This window comes from Eulemur rufifrons, chromosome 2 (genome assembly GCF_041146395.1).
Source record: "Eulemur rufifrons isolate Redbay chromosome 2, OSU_ERuf_1, whole genome shotgun sequence".
Classification (NCBI taxonomy): Eukaryota; Metazoa; Chordata; class Mammalia; order Primates; family Lemuridae; genus Eulemur; species Eulemur rufifrons.
In genome coordinates, this window is record NC_090984.1 from 118,942,101 (window position 1) to 118,967,155 (window position 25,055).

Sequence of the window (25,055 nt, forward strand, 5' to 3'; positions counted from 1 at the left end):
GTATCATTGGTTATTTAGAGTTGATCATGAGTCTAACTGATATTTTTGTTATCCATATCCTTTTTCTCGGATTCATTTTTCAGAGTATATGCTCAAGTAGTTTTTTTAAAGAGAGCATATGAATGGTAAACTTTCAAATCTTGGAAAGTCCAAAAATGTCCATAGTTTGCTCTAGTTGAAGAGTAATGTGGCTATATAGAGAGTTCTTCATTTGAAGGCATTGCTTTGTTGTCTTCTAGCATCCAGTTTTCCTGACTTGTTTTTTGTTAGATTTCTATTGTTTTTCACTTTTGAAGCATCTTGCTTTTCTTTTTGTCCTGGCATTCTAAATTTCACCACAATAAGTGTGCGTGTCTTGTTTTAAACCTTATTTACTTGGTGGACCCTTTTGTCTAAAGACTTAATAGGTATTTTTAACTCTTGAAAAATTTATCTTCTTGTATATGTATTTCCTTTCCTTTCATCTCTCTTTTCACTCTCTGGAACTGCTACTGCCTGAATCTGGGAGCTCTGGAAGCTAGCTTCTCTTCTCCGTATCTCCTAACTCTTCCACCAAAATTGTTTTTTTCAGTCCTTAACACTGTTCTGGGTAGATCTGTGGGCTTCCTCTAGCTCACTTATTTCATCTGTTCTGTTTTTCAGTCATGTTTTAAGGGTAGTGGTTATTTTCTTTATATGTTACCATATTATTTGATTGGTGTGATTGCCTCTTAAGTCTCTTTGAGAATAGTAATTATAACTTTTTATATTAGCTCTTTTGGCATAGGGATTAGTTCTTCTGTTTGAGTTTAGTGTCTTTTTCCTTAGACTTTGTTATCTAAGGAAGATCTTTATTATCAATTCATATTTTTTGTTGATTAATTTTAATACTACATTCCTCAGCCTCAAGTGGAATGCCTCTTTTCCTGTTAATTTAGTGTAGTTTTTATGACAGACGCCCACTTCCAGTGATCTCAGAGGATGAATGAGACCTGGGTGAGATAGTTTGTTTTCTGGGTGCCAGGACTCCCTGCTTCTCCATCCAGTTCCTTGGTCTGGTCCGGGAGGGCCCTTTAAAACATGCACCTCGGGTCATTCTAATGCAGTTGTTTTGAGGGCTGTGGGTGGCATCCTGGGTTGTATATTAGAATCACCTGGGAGCTTTTAAATATTCCACTACCTGGGCTGCACCCCAGACCAGTTAAGTTAAAGCTGTAGGATGGGACCCAGGTCCCAGGATTTTTAAAAAGCTTCCTAGGTGATTTCATTGTGCAGATATCGTTGAAAACCACTACAAATCAAAATCTGAGTGTTCAAATTCTAGCTTCTATGTAGAAAATAGCCTTTTTGTAAATAAATATAGCAGATATTGGGCATTTTAGACTTTAAGTAGTAGCATTTATCAGCCTCATGTCCAGTTATTGTATGTGGGCAATAATATATGCCAAATTTTGATCTTTGTGTATGTAAGTGCCTTGCTATAACAGATATATTAATAGAAGGACATTGGGTGTCATAAAAATGCTTTAATGGTGCCCAGCAGAATTTATTTGTTGAAGTAACAAAAGGCATGCTTGTAAGATGTGCTTAAAATTGAGATCTCAAAAGGACAGTATTAGATTGATTTTTCTTTGATATCATGGCCAGTTCTTAGGAAATGTTAAACATTTCTATGTATTTCTTTTTAATAAGGGATGAATTTTTAAAAAACTTCTGTGGAAATAACAATGTTATCTATCTTGCTTGTAAGATTGTTACGAGGATTAAAAGAGATAGATAAACTACTAAAACAGTGGCAGGTACATAGCAAGTGATCAAATAAATGCTAACTGCAGTATTATTGTTAAAGCTGTTATTTCACCCACTATTTAAGTTTTCTCATCTTTCTGGTTTCTTCATGACAAGAAAATAACATGGAATGTTTTCATTTGAATCTGTTAACACCCTCTCTTAAACTAAGATCTTAGATCCTTAAAAAGTTCAGTTTATGAAACAAGGTATTAGGTACACATAAATGAAGACTGGCTTATATTTCAGTTGGTGAGTGTGTGTGTTAAAATAGCTTGTTTTGAATAATAAATGATTGTGAATTGGTAAAATTGATTTTGCTGTGAAAGACAAGATGGTAATTACTATGAAGTAAGGACTCCAAAATGTAGCTCTGTAACTTACTTATATTAAAACAAATTAATGAGTTTGTAGTTAACTTTTTTCCACAAAGCTATTGTTTGATACTAATGGGTAATAGGTAGTTGACATAAAGCAAAGGACTCCTGACTACCAAAGAATTCTGTGTCTGCTATTTTCTGCCTATGTGTTTAGGAAATTAGGTGTTTTGTGGACATAGATTTATTGAGGGGAAATCAGGCATTCTGTCTATAAATAGTAGCTAATAGTAGTATGATTTGTTTTGTAATAAACTTGTTCATGTATGGCTTGAGATCAGTTAATTCCCCACCAGTATATATGATACTTGGGGTTTGTCTTTCATTGAAGTATTTGTCTTTATAAATATTAGCCTTCTTAGTTTATAGTGTTATAGCTTTCAAAGTCTTGTATTTTTAATTCTTATTTTGAGAATTCTCTAAAGGACTTGATTGTGCTAGATTGTCATTGAGCATTTATGTAGTACTCTATATTCTTTCAGGACTTTTAAATTATTTTATATATACTTTGTAGCATCCATGTGAGATACATCTGTTCACAAATGAAACTAAAACTCAAAAGAGGCTAGGCGACTTGTCCAGGGCTATGCCACTATTATTATTATGCATTTATATAGCATTTTTCTTCAGAGAAGCTGAAGGCACTTAAACATCTAGTGGTTTTAGGCATAAAATATTAAATATAATTAAGGCATAACTAGCCACCCATTTGCCTTTCCTCATAAATTGTCCTTGAAACATCTTAACTTTGCTAAAAGTTTTTGACATTAATGGTGCAAGTCATAGAGCCCTCAGAGGAAGCTATGAATGAAAGACTGTCATACTGATTTTAGTAGAGAAGAGAATATACTGATACATTAGTCTTCTAGACCTTAGTTCATTGGATCTCTAGAAACATCTTTTAGCTTAAGTGACTACAGGTTTGATCATGTTGAAGTTTCTTGATCTTTGTGATATGAATGATGCTGGAATCATGAAAGGTCATTGTTACCAACAAGTTGGAAATTGGATTTACGGTGTTCAAAAGTGCAATTGGGAGATCTTTCTATGTTGTGATTGCTATTGTATGAGACTTTGATGAGAGTAAATCCATATGCAGGTAGTACTCTTGTAGATCATGTGATCAAGGTTTAACTTGTTTCTCAGCTCATCTGTTCATTACCTGAATGTTTTTCCTAGGAGAATGAATGACAATAGGGATCCTATCTTCCTCTAGTTTCTCAGTAGGCCAAACTGAAGGGACATACATATGCTTCAAAAAATGCAAGTATAGAAATTATGCCTATTTTGTGAAGGCAGTGCTTTTGCTAAGAAAGGTATTGCCCATGGAGCAGTCAATCCTGATAGCCAATCAGATAAAATTGAGTTTTATTCATTTATTTATTCTGACAGAGTCTACCATTTTTTTGGCACACTTCATATGAATTAGTAATTTTTGATGTACCATTTTCAGATAATTACAGTAAAGTCTTAATTCCTCATAATATTGTAAAAGTGGGTATTTGAACTAGTGAAGAACATAGATATTCTAAATTTTGTTAGCCACGTACTTAAACATTTTCTTTTATTAAACTGTTTCCCCTAGACCTGTTAATAATTAGCAAAATTATTTGAATTGTACTTCCTTTTCCTACCTGCATAGTAGGTAACTAAGTGTTCACAGGAGAGAGAGATCTAAATTTAAACAAATAAGCAACAATAACAACAAAAAACAAAATCAAGGGTTGACTGTGAAGTCATATGTGTGTTAAATTTACATATGGATTGATACTTCATAGAATGAAATTCCATATAAGTGGGATTACATTGGACTCTTGTTTAAGAACACTTATTTACAGTATGCTAAAAGGATTTCTTATAGGGCTTACATCAAGACAAATAGTTGTAGAAATTGAACGTGTGTGCTTAATGTTATAAAAGCTGAAATTACTTTTTTGCTTTAATCTATTTTATAGCGTCTGTTTTTCAGGTTGAGAGGGAAGCCTGTAACAGTGCCAGGCACACAGTAGATGCTTAGTAAGTTCGTGGTGGTGATCTTCACCTCTGTTCCGATGGAGGTCAATGCTGTTGTGGAAGGAAATTGCAATATTCATTATTCCTATTACAGTCTTCATCACTGAAACTCATTTGAAATAATAAATCACTTTAATGCATTCTAGCAGAATATTTTTAGATAATTCTTCAAATTCATCTGTCCCTTTTTAAGTCACTTATTCATTTCCTAACCCACTTCCCATCTTTTCATTTCTTCTCCTTCTAATTATATCTGACCTTTTCCTGCATTTTCTTAAAACATATCTGTAATTACTTAATGTCCATTCAAATATTATATAGTTTTTGAGGGACCTGGAGTAAGATACGAAATCATTTCTTTATTATTACTAATAGTACTTGAACAGTTGCTCTGTAGGTGCCGATCTATAAATATTTATGTGTAAAACACTGTGCTGAGCTCATTAAGGTTTAAAAAAATGAAGAAAACCATAGTCCTTGCCCTCAGTGAGCATACACAGTAGGAGAGAAATAGACAGGGGCATGGAAATAGTCTACACGAAGCACACAAATATGTGTGCTATAACTCTTTAGAAAAAAATGCGTTAAAGTAAGAACACAGCAACTATAAATTGCTGCTTCATACTAAAAAGTCACATAGGGAGGCAGCATAGTTCTGTGGAGAAGTAATTGTAATACAGAGAAAGAGCTCTGAGTTCTAGTCTTTTTACCACCACCAGGCGAGAAACACTGAGCAAATTCTCTTTGGCTTTCCTCTGTCCCCACCTTTAGTTTTTTTCTGTCTATATAGTGGATCTTAACTAAATCTACTAGTTTTATAAATATTGTTGTATAATACATGTGTTTGCTTTACTTTAATGGAAGATGTGTCCTGTCTTTTTTTTACGTTACTATTGAGTAACTAATACTCTATTCTTAGTTGCTATTAAAGAATGTGATAGTAATTTGTAAATTGTATACATTTGCATAGTGACTTCAAGTAGCCTTAAATAAATAAGATTAACTGATTAGTGCAGTCACATTTTTGTATTTTGAGTTCTTTGTTCTTGGACACATGTGCAATACCAGACATTTTAAAACTTTAGGCTGTATATTCTAAGTTTCTAAAATAATCATGTGTAACTTTTATAATAAGGGATGGGAAAAACCCCAATAACATTGCCTCAGTACTTATCTTCTTTGGATACAGCCATGAATCTGACTGGCTTTTCTTAGAGGCTGTTGAAAGCATCTAGCAGTAATCTTTTGATGTTTGATTTGGGAAGCAAAGAATTGCTCTTTGTTTTTTGCCTCTGAAAATTTTTGATTTTCTTTTCCATTGACACAGCTTTAAGTCTATAACTGGGCTCCAATTAGTGTTTATACTATTAGTAAATTACCAGTCCAAATGCAGCTAGCCTCTTTGTCTTCCTGTTTCTTCTACATTGGAAGTGAGAAGCTGCTAATAACCTAAATTTCAGACTAGCATATCTGGACACTTAAAAAATGTGTAATATATACATTAATGCCCTTTGGAATAAATGGAATTTTTTGAAGATCTTTTAGCTGTGCTGAATTAAAAGAAAACACTATTTTAAGTTTATTTTATAAGTTATTCTGTGTGTCGTACAATATTTTGGTTTCATTTATAAACACAAAGGCACCTGTGAGACCTGGTATAGAATGTGACAAGATCAGAGATTAGCATAGTCACTTTGTGAAGCTGTTTTTCTGTTCAAAGGGAACCAAAATATGCACTATTTGAAGCCTAAGGATGTTGTAAATAACAAAATGAAGCATTTGGAGACATTCAGAAGGAAGAAGCTGGCAGCAAATTGTTTGGAATTTTACTTATTGCCTTATAAAATGGATAACATACTTAGAAACTCTTAAACTTGAAGGGTTTGTGTTTTGTTTTGCTTTTTAATTGGTGGTCTGTAGACCACTGGCCCTTTCTATCCAAACTACATACATTGTCAGAAAAGTTGGGCAGGAGATACCTGGCTGAAGTGTGGATTAATGCAATTCAGTGCTTTACCTAATGCATCTGCTTAAAGCACAGGTGTTTCTTTTGTTGGTTGAATACTGTCTGATTTTCATTCCTATGTAATTTACCTGCATGGAGATTAAGAAAGCTCTTTTCTTATTAAATAAGCTTGAAAACAAGATGAATGCACTAGGTTCTTGGGTAGAATGTATTGGATAGCTAGCTCCCTTTATAATGAGCATTTAAAAATCTGCCCTCCAAAAACTGGAAAATGCATTCTCTCCTGTATGGAAAGCAATATAGTACTGAAATATTCCTCCTTAATTTTGGTCTGAACGAACAAAAGTGTCTGTGTTTATTCCTGCCTAATGCATCACAAATCTGCTGACATGCTAACCTTGGAGTCTTGGCTGGCGTTAATCAGGCCTGTGCACCGGCAGGAAAGATGTACCTAATGCACTCCATCAGTGCAGTTTGCATATGGAAGTTCTCACAGGGGAGCTGCCCTGTGCCAGCTGAGGGTTACCTGCCCACTGCAGTTATTGTATGTAATTATCGAACCAATCTGTTCAGCCCAGCAGGGTTTAGATGGTAATCATGAAGCAACACTTCGGAAAAGAAAGATGTAAGGCACTCTTCCCTTCTCTCATCAGTTATATGAAGTTATAGCCACTCTTATAGCTATTTTTGAGAAGCAGTACCTCCATGTGTAAATCTGCTAAATGAATGCCTTTTAAAGTTTCTAGAGGTTTAGTCAAGTTTTTATTTTTTTGTATGTGAAGCATTTTCTTTAAGAACATGGTAGGTATCTCCAAGTTCTAATCTTTCCACAGCCACCTTAAGAATGTTTTTGAAACAGTGGGATTAATTGTAATACATAAGTAATAACAGTTCTGACCATTTGGAGATTTTAAGATAATGTGGCTTGAGTAGAGTAAAGCTTTCCCATGTAGTTCTCTTTGGAACAGAACCCATGGTTGCCATTAGGAAAAAGAATAATGTGCTGTCAGCAGGTATTATCCTCTTTTCTAGCTATACACAAAATGGCCTGCAGCAAGGAACATGCTCAGATGAAGTTTAACTTATAAATTGTTAGAATATATAAATGAGGACATTCTTTTACATTGTGAATCTGTGAAATTTGGGACATATCAGATGGTTTTCTAAATAATGCAAACTTATTTTGGGCAGCCTACAGAACCTTTGAATTAAAATTTGGATTTTAACCCATTTAAATTTAAAACTACATGGGGATAAAGATATGAAAAATACAAAGTCTTGTGTTTATTACTAATGTTCTTCTAATTATACCTATGTGTAGAGATGTTAAGGAATTTTAAAACTTTACACAGGACTGGATATGTTAGAAAATGTTGTAGTAATAGAAGATAATAAAATGAACTTGAGCAAACATTTGGGAAGAATGGATAATTACAGAATATAGGCACTAACTCTTAAATAACACTCCATTCGAAAAATAGGAAAGGCCTGAGGAAATGGTGGGAAATTCAAATGGTTTTTGGGATTTTAGGGGAGCTTTATACTTTTAAGGCGATTCATTTTCAGTAAGGCTTGTGGCCCTCTTAAACTTTTAATAAAAAGTATGTCAAAAGCAAAATATTTATTTGAAGTTTGCCATTATTAATTGATGAATAGAATTTTACCACCAATGTTATATGGTACAATTAGTTATACAACATACAGGGTGAGGCTATATTTTTCCATTTATCAAGTAGATTATCCTCTCCCAACATTCCCACCCACATTGTAAGTATCATTGGCCTGAGTGAGTGGTGGGTGATAGCAAGTTTGTAAAACACTTTGTTTTAAAAGAGAGTTTCTTTTATTATTATTATTTTATTTTTTTAGTAGAGACTGGGTCTCATTCTCACTCAGGCTGGTCTTGAACTCGAGCTCAAGCAATCCTCCTGCCTCGGCCTCTGAGAGTACTAGGATTACAGGCGTGAGCCACCTCGCCTGACCTAAAAGAGAGTTTCTCTATGGTCAGTCATGATGGCTTAAAACATATCTTTCAATGATGAACTATATAAAGCTTGAAAAGTTAGAGGTGGATGCAACAAATGTACCTACCATCCAAACTGACTGTGTAACTGAAAGTTCTCTTACTCCCATTTTCTTTCATCCCTCATCCCTTCCCTTAGTTAACCACTATCCTGAACTTATGAATATTCTTCTTGTATGTTTTGACATAACTATACCTATGTACATTTATATATACCATGTGGTAAGTTTGTATATTTACTTATTTAACCATCAGACTACATATCTCTCTCTCTGTCTCTTTCTTAAATTTTTTTGTGTAAGAAGCGAAAGAAAGAAATTGAAGAAAGTGCAGAATCTAGTGTTGAAGATATGGAATGCTCAAATACACAGACAGAGGAGGCCACACAAACGCGTAAGTTGAACAGTTTTGCTTAGTTTCTTCCATATATAGACACAAATTTCATTTCCTCCCACTAGGTGGGGGGTCATAACATTTTGATTTTATAAGAAAATATCATGTAAGATCTTATATTTGTATAGTATGTATCACTATGTCTTTTGTACACACATTATGTTATTTACTCTTCATAATAATCAGGAAGTTGGGACTGGGGAGCTAGCCTCATTTTGCAGATTTGGAGCCCAAGACACTGAGTGTTTAAATGACAGAGCTGCCAGGCGTGGTGGTGCATGCCTGTAGTTACAGCTGTTGAAGAGGCTGAGGTGGGAGGATTGATTGAGCCCAGGAGTTCAAGTCCAGCCTGGGCACCATAGCGACCCCATCTCTAAAAGAAAAAACAAACAAAGGAAATAATAGAACTACTATGAAAAGGTTAGAGGTAGAGACCAGAACTCTTAACTCTCAGGCCAGCGTCTTTCTACTTGCTCACGCTGATCCCACGTGACTCTGGTATGATAGTGGATGTTAGGAGTCAGACATGAGCTTATAGCAACTGCCAAATTCCACTTGCCTGATTGTTCCCCATAAAGTCTGCCAACTCCTCTTTTCTCTGAACAAGTTAGGAGGCAAGGAATTAAAGCTTTGACTTACTCACTTTTCAAAGCTCTTGAAGTGAAAAACCAGGTATGAAGTAATTTCTTTTTTTTTTTTTTTTTTTTGAGACAGAGTCTCACTCTGTTGCCCAGGCTAGAGTGAGTGCCGTGGCGTTAGCCTAGCTCACAGCAACCTCAAACTCCTGAGCTCAAGCGATCCTCCTGTCTCAGCCTCCCGAGTAGCTGGGACTACAGGCATGCGCCACCATGCCCGGCTAATTTTTTCTATATATATTTTTAGCTGTCCATATAATTTCTTTCTATTTTTAGTAGAGGTGGGGTCTCGCTCTTGCTCAGGCTGGTCTCGAACTCCTGAGCTCAAACGATCCGCCCACCTCGGCCTCCCAGAGTGCTAGGATTACAGGCGTGAGCCACCGCGCCCGGCCAAGTAATTTCTTAAATGGCTTATAAACTGGGATTGATGGCACTTCCAATAATGGAGTAGTTTCAGAAATGACATTAGCAAAGGCAACATCTGCAAGGGGCAAAACTAGGTTGGACTTTGGTATGTTTACTAAACTGCCAGTCAGTGTGTTCCAAGTTTTCTAAGCTTTGATTTACTTGATTCGATGAGGAGAGATTCAGTGCTGTGCTGTCCACAATGCTTTTTTTTTTTTTAAAGGTTTCTCTTTGGTCTGCCTTTTGTTTATTTACTGTTTTGTTGGTCCTGAAATATTTCTTGATTTCTAATAGAAAAAGGCTTATTTTTGTTAAAAATTTTATTAACGCATAAGTGCCCTGTTGAGTAAGGCGAATAATATATTTTACCTTGCCTTTTGACAGTGGTATCGATGCATATTTGTGGAAAGCAAAGTATTCAACTTTTTTGAAAGACAATCATCTTTGCCCTGATTTTATTAACATTTTCTTTATTACATATTGTGTATAGGACATCCTTAGGTTTATCTACCTTTACCCAAAGAATACTTGTATTACCTAAAGAGGGAATATATAACTTCACTCTGGAGGCTAAAGGTTTTGAAGTAGTCCCTCTCTTTTTTTCTGCTGCCTTCTTCCGTTCGCTTCTGTCTTTTTTCCCCTCCTCCCCTGTCTTGTTCATTTTGTTATTAGGAAGTGAGGAGTCCCAAGGAGCAATACATGGAAGCATGTCTCAGCCAGAGGCTAGCAGCAGCAGCTATGACAGTGAGTGGGAACAAAATTAAGGAGCATTTATAAAGATAGAATAATATTCTTACTGTTAAAAAAATCCTTTAAATTTTAAAACTGTCAATTTTAGTTTAGGAAAGGTCCTCCATCGTCCTAGTAAGGCTGATACCCGTTAAGTCTAAGCGAAGTCACAACTGTGCATGGGGAAGACTCATGTCCCTCTTTACTGCCTGGATGTCATTTGTTACCTGAACTTTGCCTATGAGCACCAGAGGTATTTGTTTTGATAGATAAATGGTTATAAATTCTAGTATTATGATAAAAATGCTTTTTTATACCTAAAATTTTAATGTAATGTCCCCTACTGATGGTTTTTAACTTGAGAAAATATGTTAGTATTTTTGTTATTTTATCAATGACAAAAGAGAGTAGATTCATGGATAATTTAAGGAGAACAATTCAGATTTTTTTTGACATAACTTTTTAAGAAGATAAAGAATAATCAGAGTCTCTCTTACTCATATAAACTCTGAAGTGCTTTACTTAAATGCTGTTTATTTTCCCATTGCAATTTTTTCCCCTACAGTACAAGGCTAGTTAAAGTATTTTACTATCAAAATATTCATAAATGAGAGATATATTACCTGAGACGGTAAAATGTTATTGCTTCTAATAAAAAAGAAAAAGCCAAGGGTTCATATAAATGTATATTTTTGTATTCATCAGTTTAAAGTAACTTGAAGGAGATGAAACATTATTACATTTGAATTTTTTTAATTTTAAGAAATATATAATACAGTTCAGTGAGTTCTGTATTTTAGGGCTTTAAAATTTTGTGTCATAAACGTGTTTCAAGAATGGTTACCTCTAACAGCAGCTTTAGAAATGTCAGTTTCTTCATTAACAATTTTATTTTCAAACACAATTTATGATTTACAATATGGTAAGAGATTTTTCTCACTGTGTGATCTTTCAGAATGCTGTGCCTAGCAAAATGGGAGCAACTTTCCTTTAATATCTATTTAGACCATTTTTAAAACGTGTATAATTTTCTTGCTACACCTAAACTCATTTTGAATAGTTGGGGGTCTATTGTGTAAGAACACATTCTGAAAGCTTTCAAAATGTGTATTGTGTAGGGTTTTCTCAAAGAAAGAGAGGGAGTGATGGGGTGGTTTTCAAGAAGAACAGAGGCCTCTAATCCTTTTATTTTTATGCAAGGCATAATTTTTACCAATTGAGAAAATTTGGTTATTTGCTGCAAGTAATTTTTCCCCCTCACAAAATGATAAGCCTTAAAAAACCATGCATATTCTGGCATTTCAAAACCATGCCAATATTTTAGAATTGTGCTAAAAATTAGTTCATATATACATGATATTTATGGCCAGTATACTCAGTCCCTACTGTTCATAAAATGAAGACTACTCCTATTGGTGTTATTTTTGAATGTTTGAAGAAGGACACTAAAATAACAACAATAGAGCTATATTTAAATAGCATTATTCTCATTAAGGTCCTAAGTTGACATTTTACTCTTAAATTAAATATCATTGCTGCTTATTCCCTTGGATTTGGGACTATTCCCAAGGAATCTTTGGGGAGAGCATGACTAGTCAAGAAATAGATATTTTTAAGCGCACCCTGCAAAGAAATTTCCCGCTTGTTTTTTTTCTTCTGCATTATAAAATCATAGGAGTATCCCAAACTTGTATATGTTATTTTTCAAATGTCAAATTATTAATATATACATTAGTCTTATGATTAGACCTTTTACCCATACTAGTGTATTATGAAAATGGTTATATTTTGAAGAGATAAGAAGATAGATTTTTTTTCCCTGCAACAATTAGAATTGATTATTAGGGAAAATATCCATACATGCAGCAAAATCTCCAAGGTTATATAATAAATTTCAGGTGGTGATAGCATTTTTTGTTGCAGCAAGAAACTTTAGATTGAAGGGGAAAAGCAACAATGATATTTAAGAGTAAAATGTCAAATTAGGACATTAATGAGAATAATGCTATTTTAATATAGCTCTGTTGTTTTTACTTTAGTGTCTTTTGTAATGTTATAGTTTCAAAAATTTACTGCAAGGGACGTGTATTATAGTATTGATCATTGGCCTTGATTTTGTGATATCCCATTATGCCAATCTCACTATCACATTTTTGTATATAGAATTAATTTCAAAATTCTTGAAATAAAAACCTAAAAATCTACCGTGGGATTTTTTTAATAGAAGGCTACGTCACAAAAATTGGAGAAAAACCACAAATTTTTAACTCAATCATAGTTCATTATGTCGTTATGTATTATGAGTAGCAGGGAAAAAAGATATTCATATAAGTCTGAAGTTTGCTTTAATTGAGCTGTATTGCAAGGAAATAGAAACTATAACTTGGAAAAATAAAAAGCGCTATCTTTTAAACTGACCTTCCAGTTAAGTAAATAAACCTTTAATCAGAAAACCTTTAGAGACTGTTTATTATTACACAACGTGTGCTAGAAATTTTGTGCCAGATTCAAAGAATGTTTCGAACTTTTCAGAAAAGCGTTGATCTCTTTTTTGTTTAGTTCAGTCATTGACTGGTTATGGGCATCTCACAGTCCCTCACTCTGGTGCCCCTGCTTGTTCCTGGCAGAGTGCGGCATGAGGTAGTGGGAAGGAATGGCCACACATCGCTTGCCAGCACTAGGCAGCTGGGATCAGGCATATCTTTCTGACTCTGCTGTGCTCAGAGTTGGAGGGGGTGTGGGGGTGGTGGTCGTTGAGGTGAAAAGCCTCCTTGCTCAGGAAGAATCCCAAGGGAGAATCACTGATTTGTTCTAACCCAAGAAGAGTTGGATGAGAACTGTCGTGGAGACTTAGACCAGTTTCGGATGTGATGCTTTTCCAGGAGGCGTCTCAGTTGGGATCTGCATTATTCCTAGTGGAAGAGACTTTCCGTTTTAGAGTAAGCCCAGTGTTCTCCTGCCTGAAAAGTATAGTTAATAGACTTTAAAAACCAACTCATTTAGAATAAAATTCCTCGCTTTCCATATATGCATAACCTTGTTGCTTCTCCCAAGGAATAAATGCTTCTTATTGCTATATGTTACATTTGGTGTCAGTGTTTTAAATTTTACAATAAAAATTTTGGGGAGAAATATTTTGTTATCACTATAAATTAGATATATCTTATGACTTTAAGAGTTTTTATATGGCTAAAAAAGTAGGCTTTATTAGCATATTTTTTGACATTAAAAATTGACAAAATTTTCTAAGATTTTCAGGGCATTTAACAGTTGTACTTTTGTGTGCAAATTTCATCTCTGCAAACTTATCAGTCAGATTTTTAAATATTAACAACTGTATATGGGAATATTTCTATTTTTTGTTCTTTTGCTTTTATAAATTACTGATTCATGATTAAATTTCTTTGATTTTTCTTCAAGGTTCAAGAACCAGAAAGAGAAGAGTCCAGAAGTAATTCAGATGCTGTTAATTTGAACTTTTCTTTTCTTCCTTTTCGTTTGATTTTTTTCTCCTTTTCTATTTGTTTTATTTTCATTTGAGTCTTGTGGGGTGGGAGTAATAATTAAATACCAGTATCTTCAGAAAACAAACTTTTTTATTAAAATACTTTGTACAATTTATTAAAGGCTAATTTATGAAATTTCATAATCTTCAGGTTATACTCTTTAAGCTACTTCAAGCTGTCTGTGTTTGAGGTTTTGAAGGACATACAAGAAAAATTACTATGATACGCACATTTCTAATTGTTGTACATTTCCCAGAATGGATAAAAATGTTTGACAAAGTCCTCACTTTTAAGGAAATCCAAAACTTAAAATAAAGATCTGAGTTGCTTGATACTAATACACAATTTGTTATGGTTATAAGGTTTGATTTGTATTGATTTTGTTCTGTTCCATAAACATTTATTGAGCACCTGCTATATGAGCCAGGAGGTATAAAGAAGGGAAATGAATATGAAAGAAAAAATGGAGTACATATGTCTGTAAGAGAGAAAATATACATATCTGAGCGTTAGATTACATAGGAATTACATAAGTATGCAAGCTGTATGACAAGAAAACAGGTGATAAATTATCAAGTGGTGGCAAAGATTCTGTAAAGACTGACTTCTTTTAAGTAAGTCCTGTGAACTGGACATATATATAGCCTGTTAATTCACAGGAGATTATTTTTCTTGCAAGTTTTGTTTTTATGCCATGTAATATTTGTACAGTAAACCAAGCACCTTAGAGTTTTAATGATAAGAAATTTTTAAGATGTGAAGTTTTTTTTAGCTGCCTTGGGCCCAGGAGCTTGAAATTTTAACATATTTATGAACAGTTTCAAGATACATTCCTCAAAATTGACTTCATTAGAGAAATTGGGATTGGAATATATTTTCTAGTGGGGGCACACCTTACCATGTATAGTATGTACAGTGTTTTTAGGTGTTGTGTGGACACAGATTCATTTAAATATTTAAGTATTTTAATATGTAATCAAAATACAGCTAGCATATTAAATTAGTGATTACTGTTTAGGACAAGTCTGTGGTAGATATTTCACTTTTTAAAAAGTGAGTTAATTTGAAGAAAATATTAAGAAAATAATTGTAAAGGGAGGATGTAGGCTTACCAAATATTGTCAAGGTTGCACCAAGTTTGAGAAATGCTGAACGAACACAGACTAAAACTTTTGGCTTTCTGATGTGGGTATTTATTTAGTTGTTATGTGAAGCATTTATCACTGTGATGGTCAGATACTGAAAAATGCAAAACAGATATACAGGTTTTCCTTTGAAGGTTAATCTTTTAATGCTTGCTGAAGTTCTAGAGCTATGTGTCTTTATAGAATAAAGAATTAGATTTTGGGGAGAGACTCCTCCTGCTTTTTGTAGAATGTGGGGTTTTTGGTACTCATCAGTGCTATGATCCCAAGTTTATTTGTAATACCTCAAGTTCTGTTTTAAACACATTAACGCTTAAAATAGGAAAAAATGTGTGTGATATGTTTTTGTGTATATGCCTTGGCCTTCTTTATCTTTCAAAACACAAAAACGTAGCAAAACCTGTTGGTTAAATATTAAGAAAACAAATATTTCCTCACATACTGTTTCAAACAAGTGCTGGCATTTTCTTGAATGTTACTGTATTGGCAGGGCTACAGAAGTTAATAACAAACTACTAGCCACAGTGGCCAGTTTGATTAATCAGCTGCGTCCCTTGTTCTGCTATTCTTTTGTTCTCTACCTTGTACTATTTTTTCCTACTTCCTTTATTATGGTTAAGCAACCTCCTTGCCAGTCAGAGTTATGCTTTTTTTCTTGTCCCTTTCAGTTTTATATTTATTATTTTTATCTTGAAATGTTTTTATTTTTTTTTTCAATCCCTGAATGGAGTGGATTTGCCTCCTCTGCTCTCCCTTCACAATGCAGCTTCCATATTCTAAGGTGTTCTTGGCCCCGTTGTGTCCTGCCTTCCCTGCCATTGCCTTAGGCCCGTAGTGAGGTGAGCCTTTCTCGTCTGTTGTGGATCAGCACCTCTGCCAGGCTCTTATCTTTCATGCAACAGGATTTATATGTGCTCTACATTTTCTAGAAAGCAACTGATAAATCTTTGGTAACTAACTAAGCCCTAAAGTAAAGTAGCTTCTAGGTGTTCTTCCATAGTGATCTCTTAAGGCAAATCAAACACTAATAGGCCAGAGTTCTAAACCCCTGATTTTTTTTAATTACTAAATTAAATGTGCATATAAGACCCAAGTTGCATAGCAATAAATTGATGGCAGAAATATAAATTTATATGTATTTGTATGGATCTGGATATATACAGTTGAGCATTGTATTCTTGTTCTGTAAAATTCTATTTTTAATGCTCTGTGTTCTTCTGATTATCAAGGTATATCAATACATGGTCCTTGTAGAAAATTTAGGACATACAGAAAAATGTCAAGAGACAAACAAACCATAATGCTACCACCCACAGGCAACCGCTGTTAATATTTTGACCCATTCTCTTCTAGTCATTTCTATGCATTTTTATCTTTAAATAGTTATACTTTATGTAAAATCTTATATTCTACTTTTTAAAGCTAACAAATACTTTTCATGTTACTACAGATACTTTATGAACGTAACTTTTATGTTTCCATGGTATCTTTCCTTACAGATTTATGTTACTTTCATGACTGTTTCCCTAATATTGGACATTTAAGTTGTTTTCAGTTTGGGGATATTATAAACAATGTTCTTAAACAAAATTGGACAGAAATCTTTGTCAACATGTATGAATATTTTCTTAGATTTTCAAAAGGACACCACTGGGTCAAAGATTATGAAATGCAGAGCTGTCGATGTGTATTACCAAATTGCTTGGCAAAAATCTATTTTAAGATTTTCCCCAGTAAATCAGAATAGCCATCTTAAATTTTTGTCATCCTTGAGGGTTATAGACTGAATGTTCGTGTCCCACTGCCCCAGAGTGCATATGTTGAGGCCTAACTCACAAGATGATGGTATTTGGAGGTGGGGCCTCTAGGGGTGATTGGTGGAGCCCACATGAATGGGATTAGTGCCTTTATAAAGAAGAGACAGGAGAGAGATGATGTCTCTCTCTGTTATGTGTCCACTTGCAAATCAGGAAGATGGCCTTCACCAGGGATAGAAGCTGCTGGTGCTTTGTTCTTGGACTTTCCAGCCTCCAGAACTGTGAGAAATAAACGTTTGTTGTTTAACCCACCCTAGTCTATGATATTTTTCTTATAGCAGCCTGAATGTACTAAGATATTAAGTTTTATTTTTATAGTTGGATAAGGTAAATTTTTTTTGATTGCTAGTGAACCTGAACAGTTCTTTATTTGTAAACTAGTCATTCTATTTTCTCTTTGTGGATTTGTATGTACTGTTTATATATAGTAATGACCTTAACCCTTTGTCATGCTTGTTGCTGACTTTTTCCTATTTATTTTTTGTTGATGATATATTTTTCATTTTTATGAAGTTTAGTTTTTATGGCTTTAATCTTATTGATCTGTTCATTGTAATTTCTGCCACTGTTTTAAAATATTTTCCATCCAGAAATCAGAAATATTTGCTGTGACTTTTTCTAGGCTTTTGGTCCTAATGCTTCTAAATTTTCAATCCATACGGAATTTATTTTGGTGTATATATGCCACAAGGTGAGGATCACAGTGGATTTTTTCCCAAACAGCTAACCAGTGGCTCCCATACCATTTGTTAAGTAAATTCTCTCTCCCACCCCTCTTCCACCCTGGTTTCCGATGCCTGCTTTATTACATATTAGGTTCTCATGCCAGGGTCTGTTTCTGGACTATCTGTTCAATTTCATTGATCTGTCCTCATGCCAGCACCACACTGATTTAATTAATGCCATTTTACTTATTATTAATTCTTACTTATTGCCCAGACCACATTAATAGCAATCCAAATGAAAGAAAAAAAAATTCACTTCTGATCCTACCACCACTGCAGAAATCAAACCCTTGTTCTTTGACTATGTTATGCTCAGTCCTCTTCCATGTCTGCTTAACTTCTTATAGTTATAACAGTGGCATAGATAAAATTTTATAGTGCTTTTTTTTTAAGTTCCACAGGTTATTCTGTAACCCACTCATTCATTAAGCTCTACATAGAAAGTACAAGACACACTAAAGAATTATTTGTAAAAGAGTCTTTATAAGCCTCATACATTATATTAGTAATTCTCTGCAGTATACTGCTGACCATATGGTTTAGATAATTCTCATTATCACTTGCCTGTTATTATACAAATAAAGTGCTTACCATTTCCATTATGCTAAGGGTGTGTTTATACATACAATGGTAAGTTTTCTTTTATTATGGCATAGCATTTTGCAGCTGAAGATCATTCCTGAATTTTGTAGTTTGGCTCATCATGAAGTTACCTGTAAAACTACATTAAGGAAATTTAGTTTTATTTCCACTGCAAATGATTTTCAAAAAAAACCTCTCTTTTTAACTTAAGTCCAACATTTGTTAGAATGTTGTTCTAAAATATCAGAAGTATGAGTGGAGATGATCTATTAGATAATCTTTGTGCCTGGGGTGCAGAGACTAAGGAGTGCATCCAGAGTATGGAGTGGGGAGGAGGTGGGACAGTAGTCTGGAATCTGTTTCCAGTTTTTGTAGATTGTCTTTCTGTTTCTGATATCTTTTAGAAGCAAGTGAAAATGATCACAATTGTGTAAAATGAAAACCTTACAACACCTGGGCAACAGCTTCTTTATAAATGGAAAAATTGCTGTATTCAATATTCTCTCTGGCCTTGATGCAAAAATCGTAGTACAGATCGTGGTGGTCTTTGGTATAATTCTCAGGCATGAAAAAGGCCTCTACACACTTTCTCAAACTTTCCCCATAAGGTACTAATATGTGTTAGTACTTCAAAGTCAGGGTAGAGCAACTAAAAGTTCTGCTGAACCTGAAGACTAGAAAGTTACAATTGGGAAGTGATTCTATTAAATTGCCTAGTGAAAAGAGCAATAGTTTATTTCTCGAGCTTTTCTAGGTAGAGAAATGTGCCTTCAAGATCCTTAAGAAGACCTTTGATGTCCTGGGCATTTTAATCCTTTTACACCCTCCAAAAAACACAAACACCCAAAATTTGTTCTTTTATCTTCATTTATTTCATTAACTGTTACAGAATATTTTGGTTTAACACATAAGTCAATTCAACTGGAGAAATATGAAGTATGCACATTCTAATCTGCTTAACATTCTATTAATAATTGCAAAGATATATGATCTCATCTCTGTGCACCGCGCCCCCTCCCCCGGCAACCTCTGGGTAAGTTTCTAGTCCAGAAATCCTTAGCAGGTATTTAAAAGCTTATGACAAAAATATGTGGTTTACCCTACCATTTATTATTTAAAGAAGGGTTTGTTTTTTTTTTTCTCTCTCCCCAACCCCACTTCTTTTTTTTTTTTTTTTTAATTCCTAACCAGGTTTTTGAAAGAGAAGCTGTCTGTATTCCAGGTGCTATAGTCTCCAAAATAAGTCTGATATGTCATGCAAAGTGTTCAGAAAGCAAAGGTGGCTGAAATTACATCAAAATGTTTTCTAGGGCCCCGTCTGTTCCTGTAGAGGTCAGAGAAGCCACAGTCTGCAAAAACACGATTTGAGGTCAAGAGTCCAAAACACCTGCTGTTCCCAATGAACTGTATGATGCACATAGAAAGTGTTTTGAAGGGAGGGTCAAGCTAAGTGAACAGTTATGATAATACCTGGTTGGTCTCGTAGCAGCAAAATTGAGGGGAAATATGAAACTTTAAAGAAAATATTTTTTTAGTGTTCTTGTTGATATCCCTATTTGAATGTAAAGTCCCTAACACAAAAGAAGCAAGCTGCCTTTAGACTGCATTTACTGCTCTTGATGACTCCAGTTGTGTGTAAATATTAGAAAACAGCAGGGTCCTGCATTCCAAGAATCACTTGAGCAGTGCCACGAAGACAAGTGTCCTTACTGGTATTGTAGTCATACTCCCAAGCTCTCCTGCTGTTTCTAATCTGTGCGCACAGCCGTGAAAAAACTGGACTGACATTTACAGGCACAGCAGGGAGACACTTGACTAGGGAATGTTAAAGACTCCAGTACCTCCGATTCAAAGTGGCCACCACACATGATAAATCTTCACAGGAGAGCTAGTCTGCACTTCAACTGATGCCATAATGAGGGTATCTGTAATGAAGCAAAGAAGGAGAACATTTTTTCCTTCTAAGCTCAACTTTTTAGCAGTCAGATATTTATTGTTGCCCTTTTTAGACGTAAATATCTATAGGGAGAATCTAATTCTGTATAGGTAAAGGATCTTTTTCTTTTGAATTGTGCTCTCTGTGAGCGTCTGTTTTCTTCCGTCCTTATTCCTCAGTCCTTGCTAGGGTTTTATAGGAATGTTCCTCAATAAAAGAGCATTTACCCATCAACTCTGAATAGAACTAAAATTTCCTGGAATCTGTTATAACTGGTATGTAAAAGAGGGTCAGTTGCTTTCTACCTCGAGTTTGACAGACTTTCCGCCCTGTTTTGTCCCAGTGAGCTGCCAGATTTGTATGCCATAATACCAGTAATGCAATTAGGTTTGCTGCACACTGTCTGGTTGACTTCTCAGTTAAGAGTTTCTTTCCCTATGGGAATAAGACTAGACAGACTGTCATTTGCTATTACTAATTCTGCTTAGCATTATCACTGGAGCTTTTTTTGTAATTAGCTATCTTAGTTGGCTCTTAAATTTTAATAGCCAATTGAAGCTACGTTTTAGCCAAGTTCCATATCTAAATTGCATTCAGTCCATTAACAAAGTTGGTTAAAAGGCTATTAAAACAAAAGCCAATATATGGTGGTTCGCACTTACATCTTCGCAGCAGCAGCAATGCCAGCTTCCCCCGAGTATCTCTAAGGGAACTCGCTCTCAAACAAAGTTACACATAAGCTGGACTCAACTTCCGAGTAGCAAGAAATTAATATTGACAAGATTCTTAGCATGCCAACATACTGAGAAACGTCACTGCCTACTCCCTTTACCTTTTTGTGAGGGCTCTTCCAGGGTTGGGTGTTATTTGGTTGATGGTGATGGAGGGAGGAGGAAAGGGGCATTGAATATTCCAACTTAAAATTGACGGCTTTTGAAAAGTGAATAATTGAAATGATGTTTTTCTCCATTTCGGCTGATCAAAATTATTAGCAAAACCATCTGAGGCACCTTCTGGTAAAATTGTAGTCTTGCTGGGTTTAGTTTGTAAAACATTCTGCCAGACATTTAAAAAAAAGAAAATTGTAGCAGAGCCAGCACAGAGGCTCAAAGCACTCCTTGCCTAATTGATCGTCCCCATTGTTAGGGGGAATTCAGAAGACCCTTCCTCATACTCCCCACCCTTGGCAAATTAGCCATGATTTTAGTTTCTAGATTGAGCCTCCCTTCTTCCAAATTGGGACATTGGATCTGTTTTCCATTTTCAAAGATACTTAATTTCAAAAATTTTTTAAATTTGTAATGCAGGCTGTCAAGAGAAGTTAGGCTGGTACGGGGTGTGTGCAGTTAACACTTGCTGTCTGAATCATTAGAGCCTGGGAACGAAGACACGGGGAGAAGATAAGTCTTGTCATCTTGACTCAGCCGGTGCATCTGCAGCAGCTCCCCCTCCCACCCTGCCCTATTTTGCCGATGTTCTGTTTTGAAATGAATGGTTTTTTGCTCCAAAAATATGCAAACTTTTTAAGACTCCAAATGATGGCTTCTTCTATTTCCCCATTGAGAAGATATTAGGAATGGTAATTTAATCTTACATTCTTTAAAGTCACAAGAGAGTTTTAATACTTTCCATCTCCTTAATATTTGGCCATTCTTTGGTTAGCTTTCCCCAATACCCCAGAACTGCTATCGAGGTTTACTCTCTGTGGCGCCATTTTCCCTACCAAAGGCCACCAGCAGACAAAACTGGGTAGAGGTCATTCTAGTGAAACCCAAACAGTCATTATAATTACATTTCCATTGAGTAGCCCACATTGACATATAATCTTTCATTTTCTCCAGCCTCTGGCTAGATGGCTGAAGTGCCATCAATGGAAGTGGTTTCATTGACAAAGGTGAAGAGCTTCACGTGTCTTCGCAAAAGAACAGAAATGCTGGATTTTTGTTCTACACCAGAAGCTAATAGAAAAGGGAAAAAGAGACCATTTTATCTACTGTTAGATTATCTGTAATAAAATTAATATGCTATTAAAAATGTATATGTAACCAATTTGCCTTGGATAAAAATAGAACTGGCTTTGAAAATCTTGCCACAAACTCTAAGAGGTAGGCTTGACGGCTTCTCCCATGGAAGGCAAAGTGGGAACAGCCCTCTGATTTTTAAGACCCTCCAGCTGTTGGTTGATGACCTTTGTGGGCTGTAAATGAATGCAATATACGTTAGACCTCATGCATCCCTACTTCATTCTTAATTGATTTTTAGGAAATACTTGTGTTTTGAATAGGTATATATACATGGTATGTGATATAAAAATCAAAAGGAATAAAGGTAAATAGTGAAAGTTCTTAAATTGAAGATCATGGACCTTCAAGGAATTTGTATAGAAAATAAACTTGTTTTATTTGTTGCATTAACAACCAAAAGAATCCATGACAAAAAAAAAAAAAAAAAAATCAAGAACCTTTCCTCCAGCCCTGGGGTTTCCCTCCCCAGAAATAACTGTTATAGGCTTATAGCCTTCCAAAGCCACACTCTGCATATCTGTTTGTGTTTGTGCGTGTGTGTGTGTGTGTGTGTGTGTGTGTATCAGAGAAGGAATGAAAGTTATTTTTTCCTACGTTGCAATTTATTGGACTAAAGGCTTTAGTCAAACTGTGAAGTCAAATACTACCTATTAATGTTCTTAATTCATGGTGTTAGGGAATATATTCTGTCTTATCATTCCGTCTCAGTTGCACATCATCATTTTGGAAGATCTTTTAATTGTATCTATTCATAGAAGAAGCTTTGGCTTTGCCTGTCTAATCACACTGGAGGGAAGGGACTCTGACTGTAGAGCCCAACACAGTCCTTTGCACAGATTTTCAAAGATCCGCTGATCTGTGCCAGTTACCTGCTGCACATCTGTACAACAATCTTCGTGGGATGCCTCTTCTCCCCTGCCCTGGGCTTTGCTCTTTGTCTCTCCCCTGTGTTGGCTCACCTGTTTCCTGATCCAGTGTGGGACTCTTCCTTGGTTTACTCCTCTTACCTGGTGGAACACATCCTTCATTAGTTGCCTGAGAAAAAGATGTGTGGGAGCTAAATTTTTTGAAATCTTGCATGTCTGAAAATGTCTTTGTTCTAGCTTTCCTCTTGACTGATTGTTTGATTTGTGTAGAGTTATCGATCAGAAGTAATTTTCTCTCAGAATTTTGAAGGCATTGCTGTGATATCTTCTGGTTCCAGTATTGCTGTTGATCAAACTTGAAATCATTCTGATTTCCGGTCTTTTGTATGGGACCCATTTTCCCCCCTGCCTTTTGAAGAGCTTTCTTTCTCTCCCTAATGTCCTAAATTTCACAAAGATGTATTGATGTGGATCTTTTCTATGGTTCATATCCCTGTAATCAGAAAATATATCCAGGGGAATTTTTCTTGAATTATTTTATTGATGATTTCTTCCTTTCTCTTTGCTCTGTTCTCTCTTTGTGGAACTTCCATTATAAACATTTTCTTTTCTGTTTACTGTACTTTGTGGGAAATTTTCCTCAATGTTCTCCTGATTTTTTTTTTAATTCTGCTATCATGTTTTTAATTTCCAGGAGCTCTTCTTCATTCTCTTAATGTTTCTTTAAAAAAAAAAAAAATCATTCTGGTCTTAGTTCATGGACGCAGGATCTCTAAGGATTTTATTAACAATTATAACATTTGGAAGCTTCCTTGTCCCTACATAGTCTCTTTTTTTTTTTTTTTTGAGACAGAATCTCATTCTGTTGCCCAGGCTAGAGTGCCGTGGCATCAGCCTAGCTCACAGCAACCTCAAACTCCTGGGCTCAAGTGATCCTCCTGCCTCAGCCTCCCAAGTAGCTGGGACTACAGGCATGTGCCACCATGCCCGGCTAATTTTTTCTCTATATATTTTTAGTTGTTCATATAATTTCTTTCTATTTTTAGTAGAGACAGGGTCTTGCTCTTGTTCAGGCTGGTCTCGAACTCCTGAGCTCAAAGGACCCACCTGCCTTGGCCTCCAAGAGTGCTAGGATTACAGGCGTGAGCCACCGTGCCCGGCCCCTACATAGTCTCTATTTCTCCAGGTTACACCATTTGTTTTGGTCTTTCATTTTAGATGGTTTTCTCAAATGCCTGTTGATCCTTGGCTGTTTGTTCATATGTAAGAGTGAGCCAAGAAACAGGTGATCGGGAGTTCCGAGTCTGTGTGTGATGGGGGTGGGGGGGGGTTTGGAGCTGTTATTTTTTTAGCATGTCAGGTGGGCCAATTTTAGAAGCACCCTGTCTCTTAACTTGAATATTCGGAAAGATGAGCCCGAGACAAAGGCTTACATGGAGGTAGTTTATTTCTGAATGTGATCCTGGGGAGGAGAAGTGAGGGACAAGGGAGTAAAAACAGGGAAGAAGGAAAACCACCATAGATGCATCAGGCTGGCCACTGCTAGGAGCGACAGACACCCGAATCCTGCAGGATCTTCCAAGGAGCCTATGAACTACATCTCACAGCCTGTCTTTGGATGCTAGCTTTCTCACACTTCTGAGCTGCCCATGTGGAATTCCCACTGTTCCTGGCAGGCATCCCATGCGACCCCCAGAGAAGGGAGGGAGAGGGGCCATCAGGCAGCACTCAGGAAGCTGGGGGAGCCTGTGCAGAGTCGGTCACTGTTGCTTGGGCTGGAATGAGCAAGGATTTGAAGCCGTGCACAAGAGGTACCTCATATACTGCCATGTGATTATCTGAAGGTCTTTCCTCTCGGACTGGTCAATTTCCCCAGAAAAGATTGTTTCTGTCTCTTGCCCAGAGGGCTGAATTTTGAATGCCAGAGTTAAGAGAGTGCCATCTAACTTGTCCATTTCGCCTTTTATGGATTGCGCTTTTGGTGTCAAGTGTGAGAACTGCACCAGCCCTAGATTCTAAAGATTTCTGTTTTTAAATTTTTCCTAAAAGTTTTATAGTTTACATTTAAGGCCGTGATCTATTTTTAGTTATTTTTTGTATAAGCTGTGAGTTATATGTCCAGGTTCTGCTTTTTGCTTATGGATGT

General features: G+C 35.7%; 1 protein-coding gene across 3 annotated transcripts in view; it reads left to right on the forward strand.

The window, feature by feature from the left end:
- The window catches only part of VRK1 (VRK serine/threonine kinase 1), an 83,471-nt gene extending 69,315 nt beyond the window's left edge, over positions 1–14,156 (forward strand). Inside the window, exons 12-14 of one of the 3 annotated variants that reach the window (XM_069465282.1) lie at positions 8,449–8,539; positions 10,252–10,323; positions 13,729–14,156. In XM_069465282.1, the coding sequence (XP_069321383.1) occupies positions 8,449–8,539; positions 10,252–10,323; positions 13,729–13,763 (198 nt within the window). In that variant the 3' untranslated portion in view covers positions 13,764–14,156. The remainder of the gene's footprint in view (positions 1–8,448; positions 8,540–10,251; positions 10,324–13,728) is intronic. The other 2 variants (XM_069465283.1, XM_069465284.1) reach the window with 2 other exon arrangements.
- Positions 14,157–25,055: the final 10,899 nt, after the last annotated feature.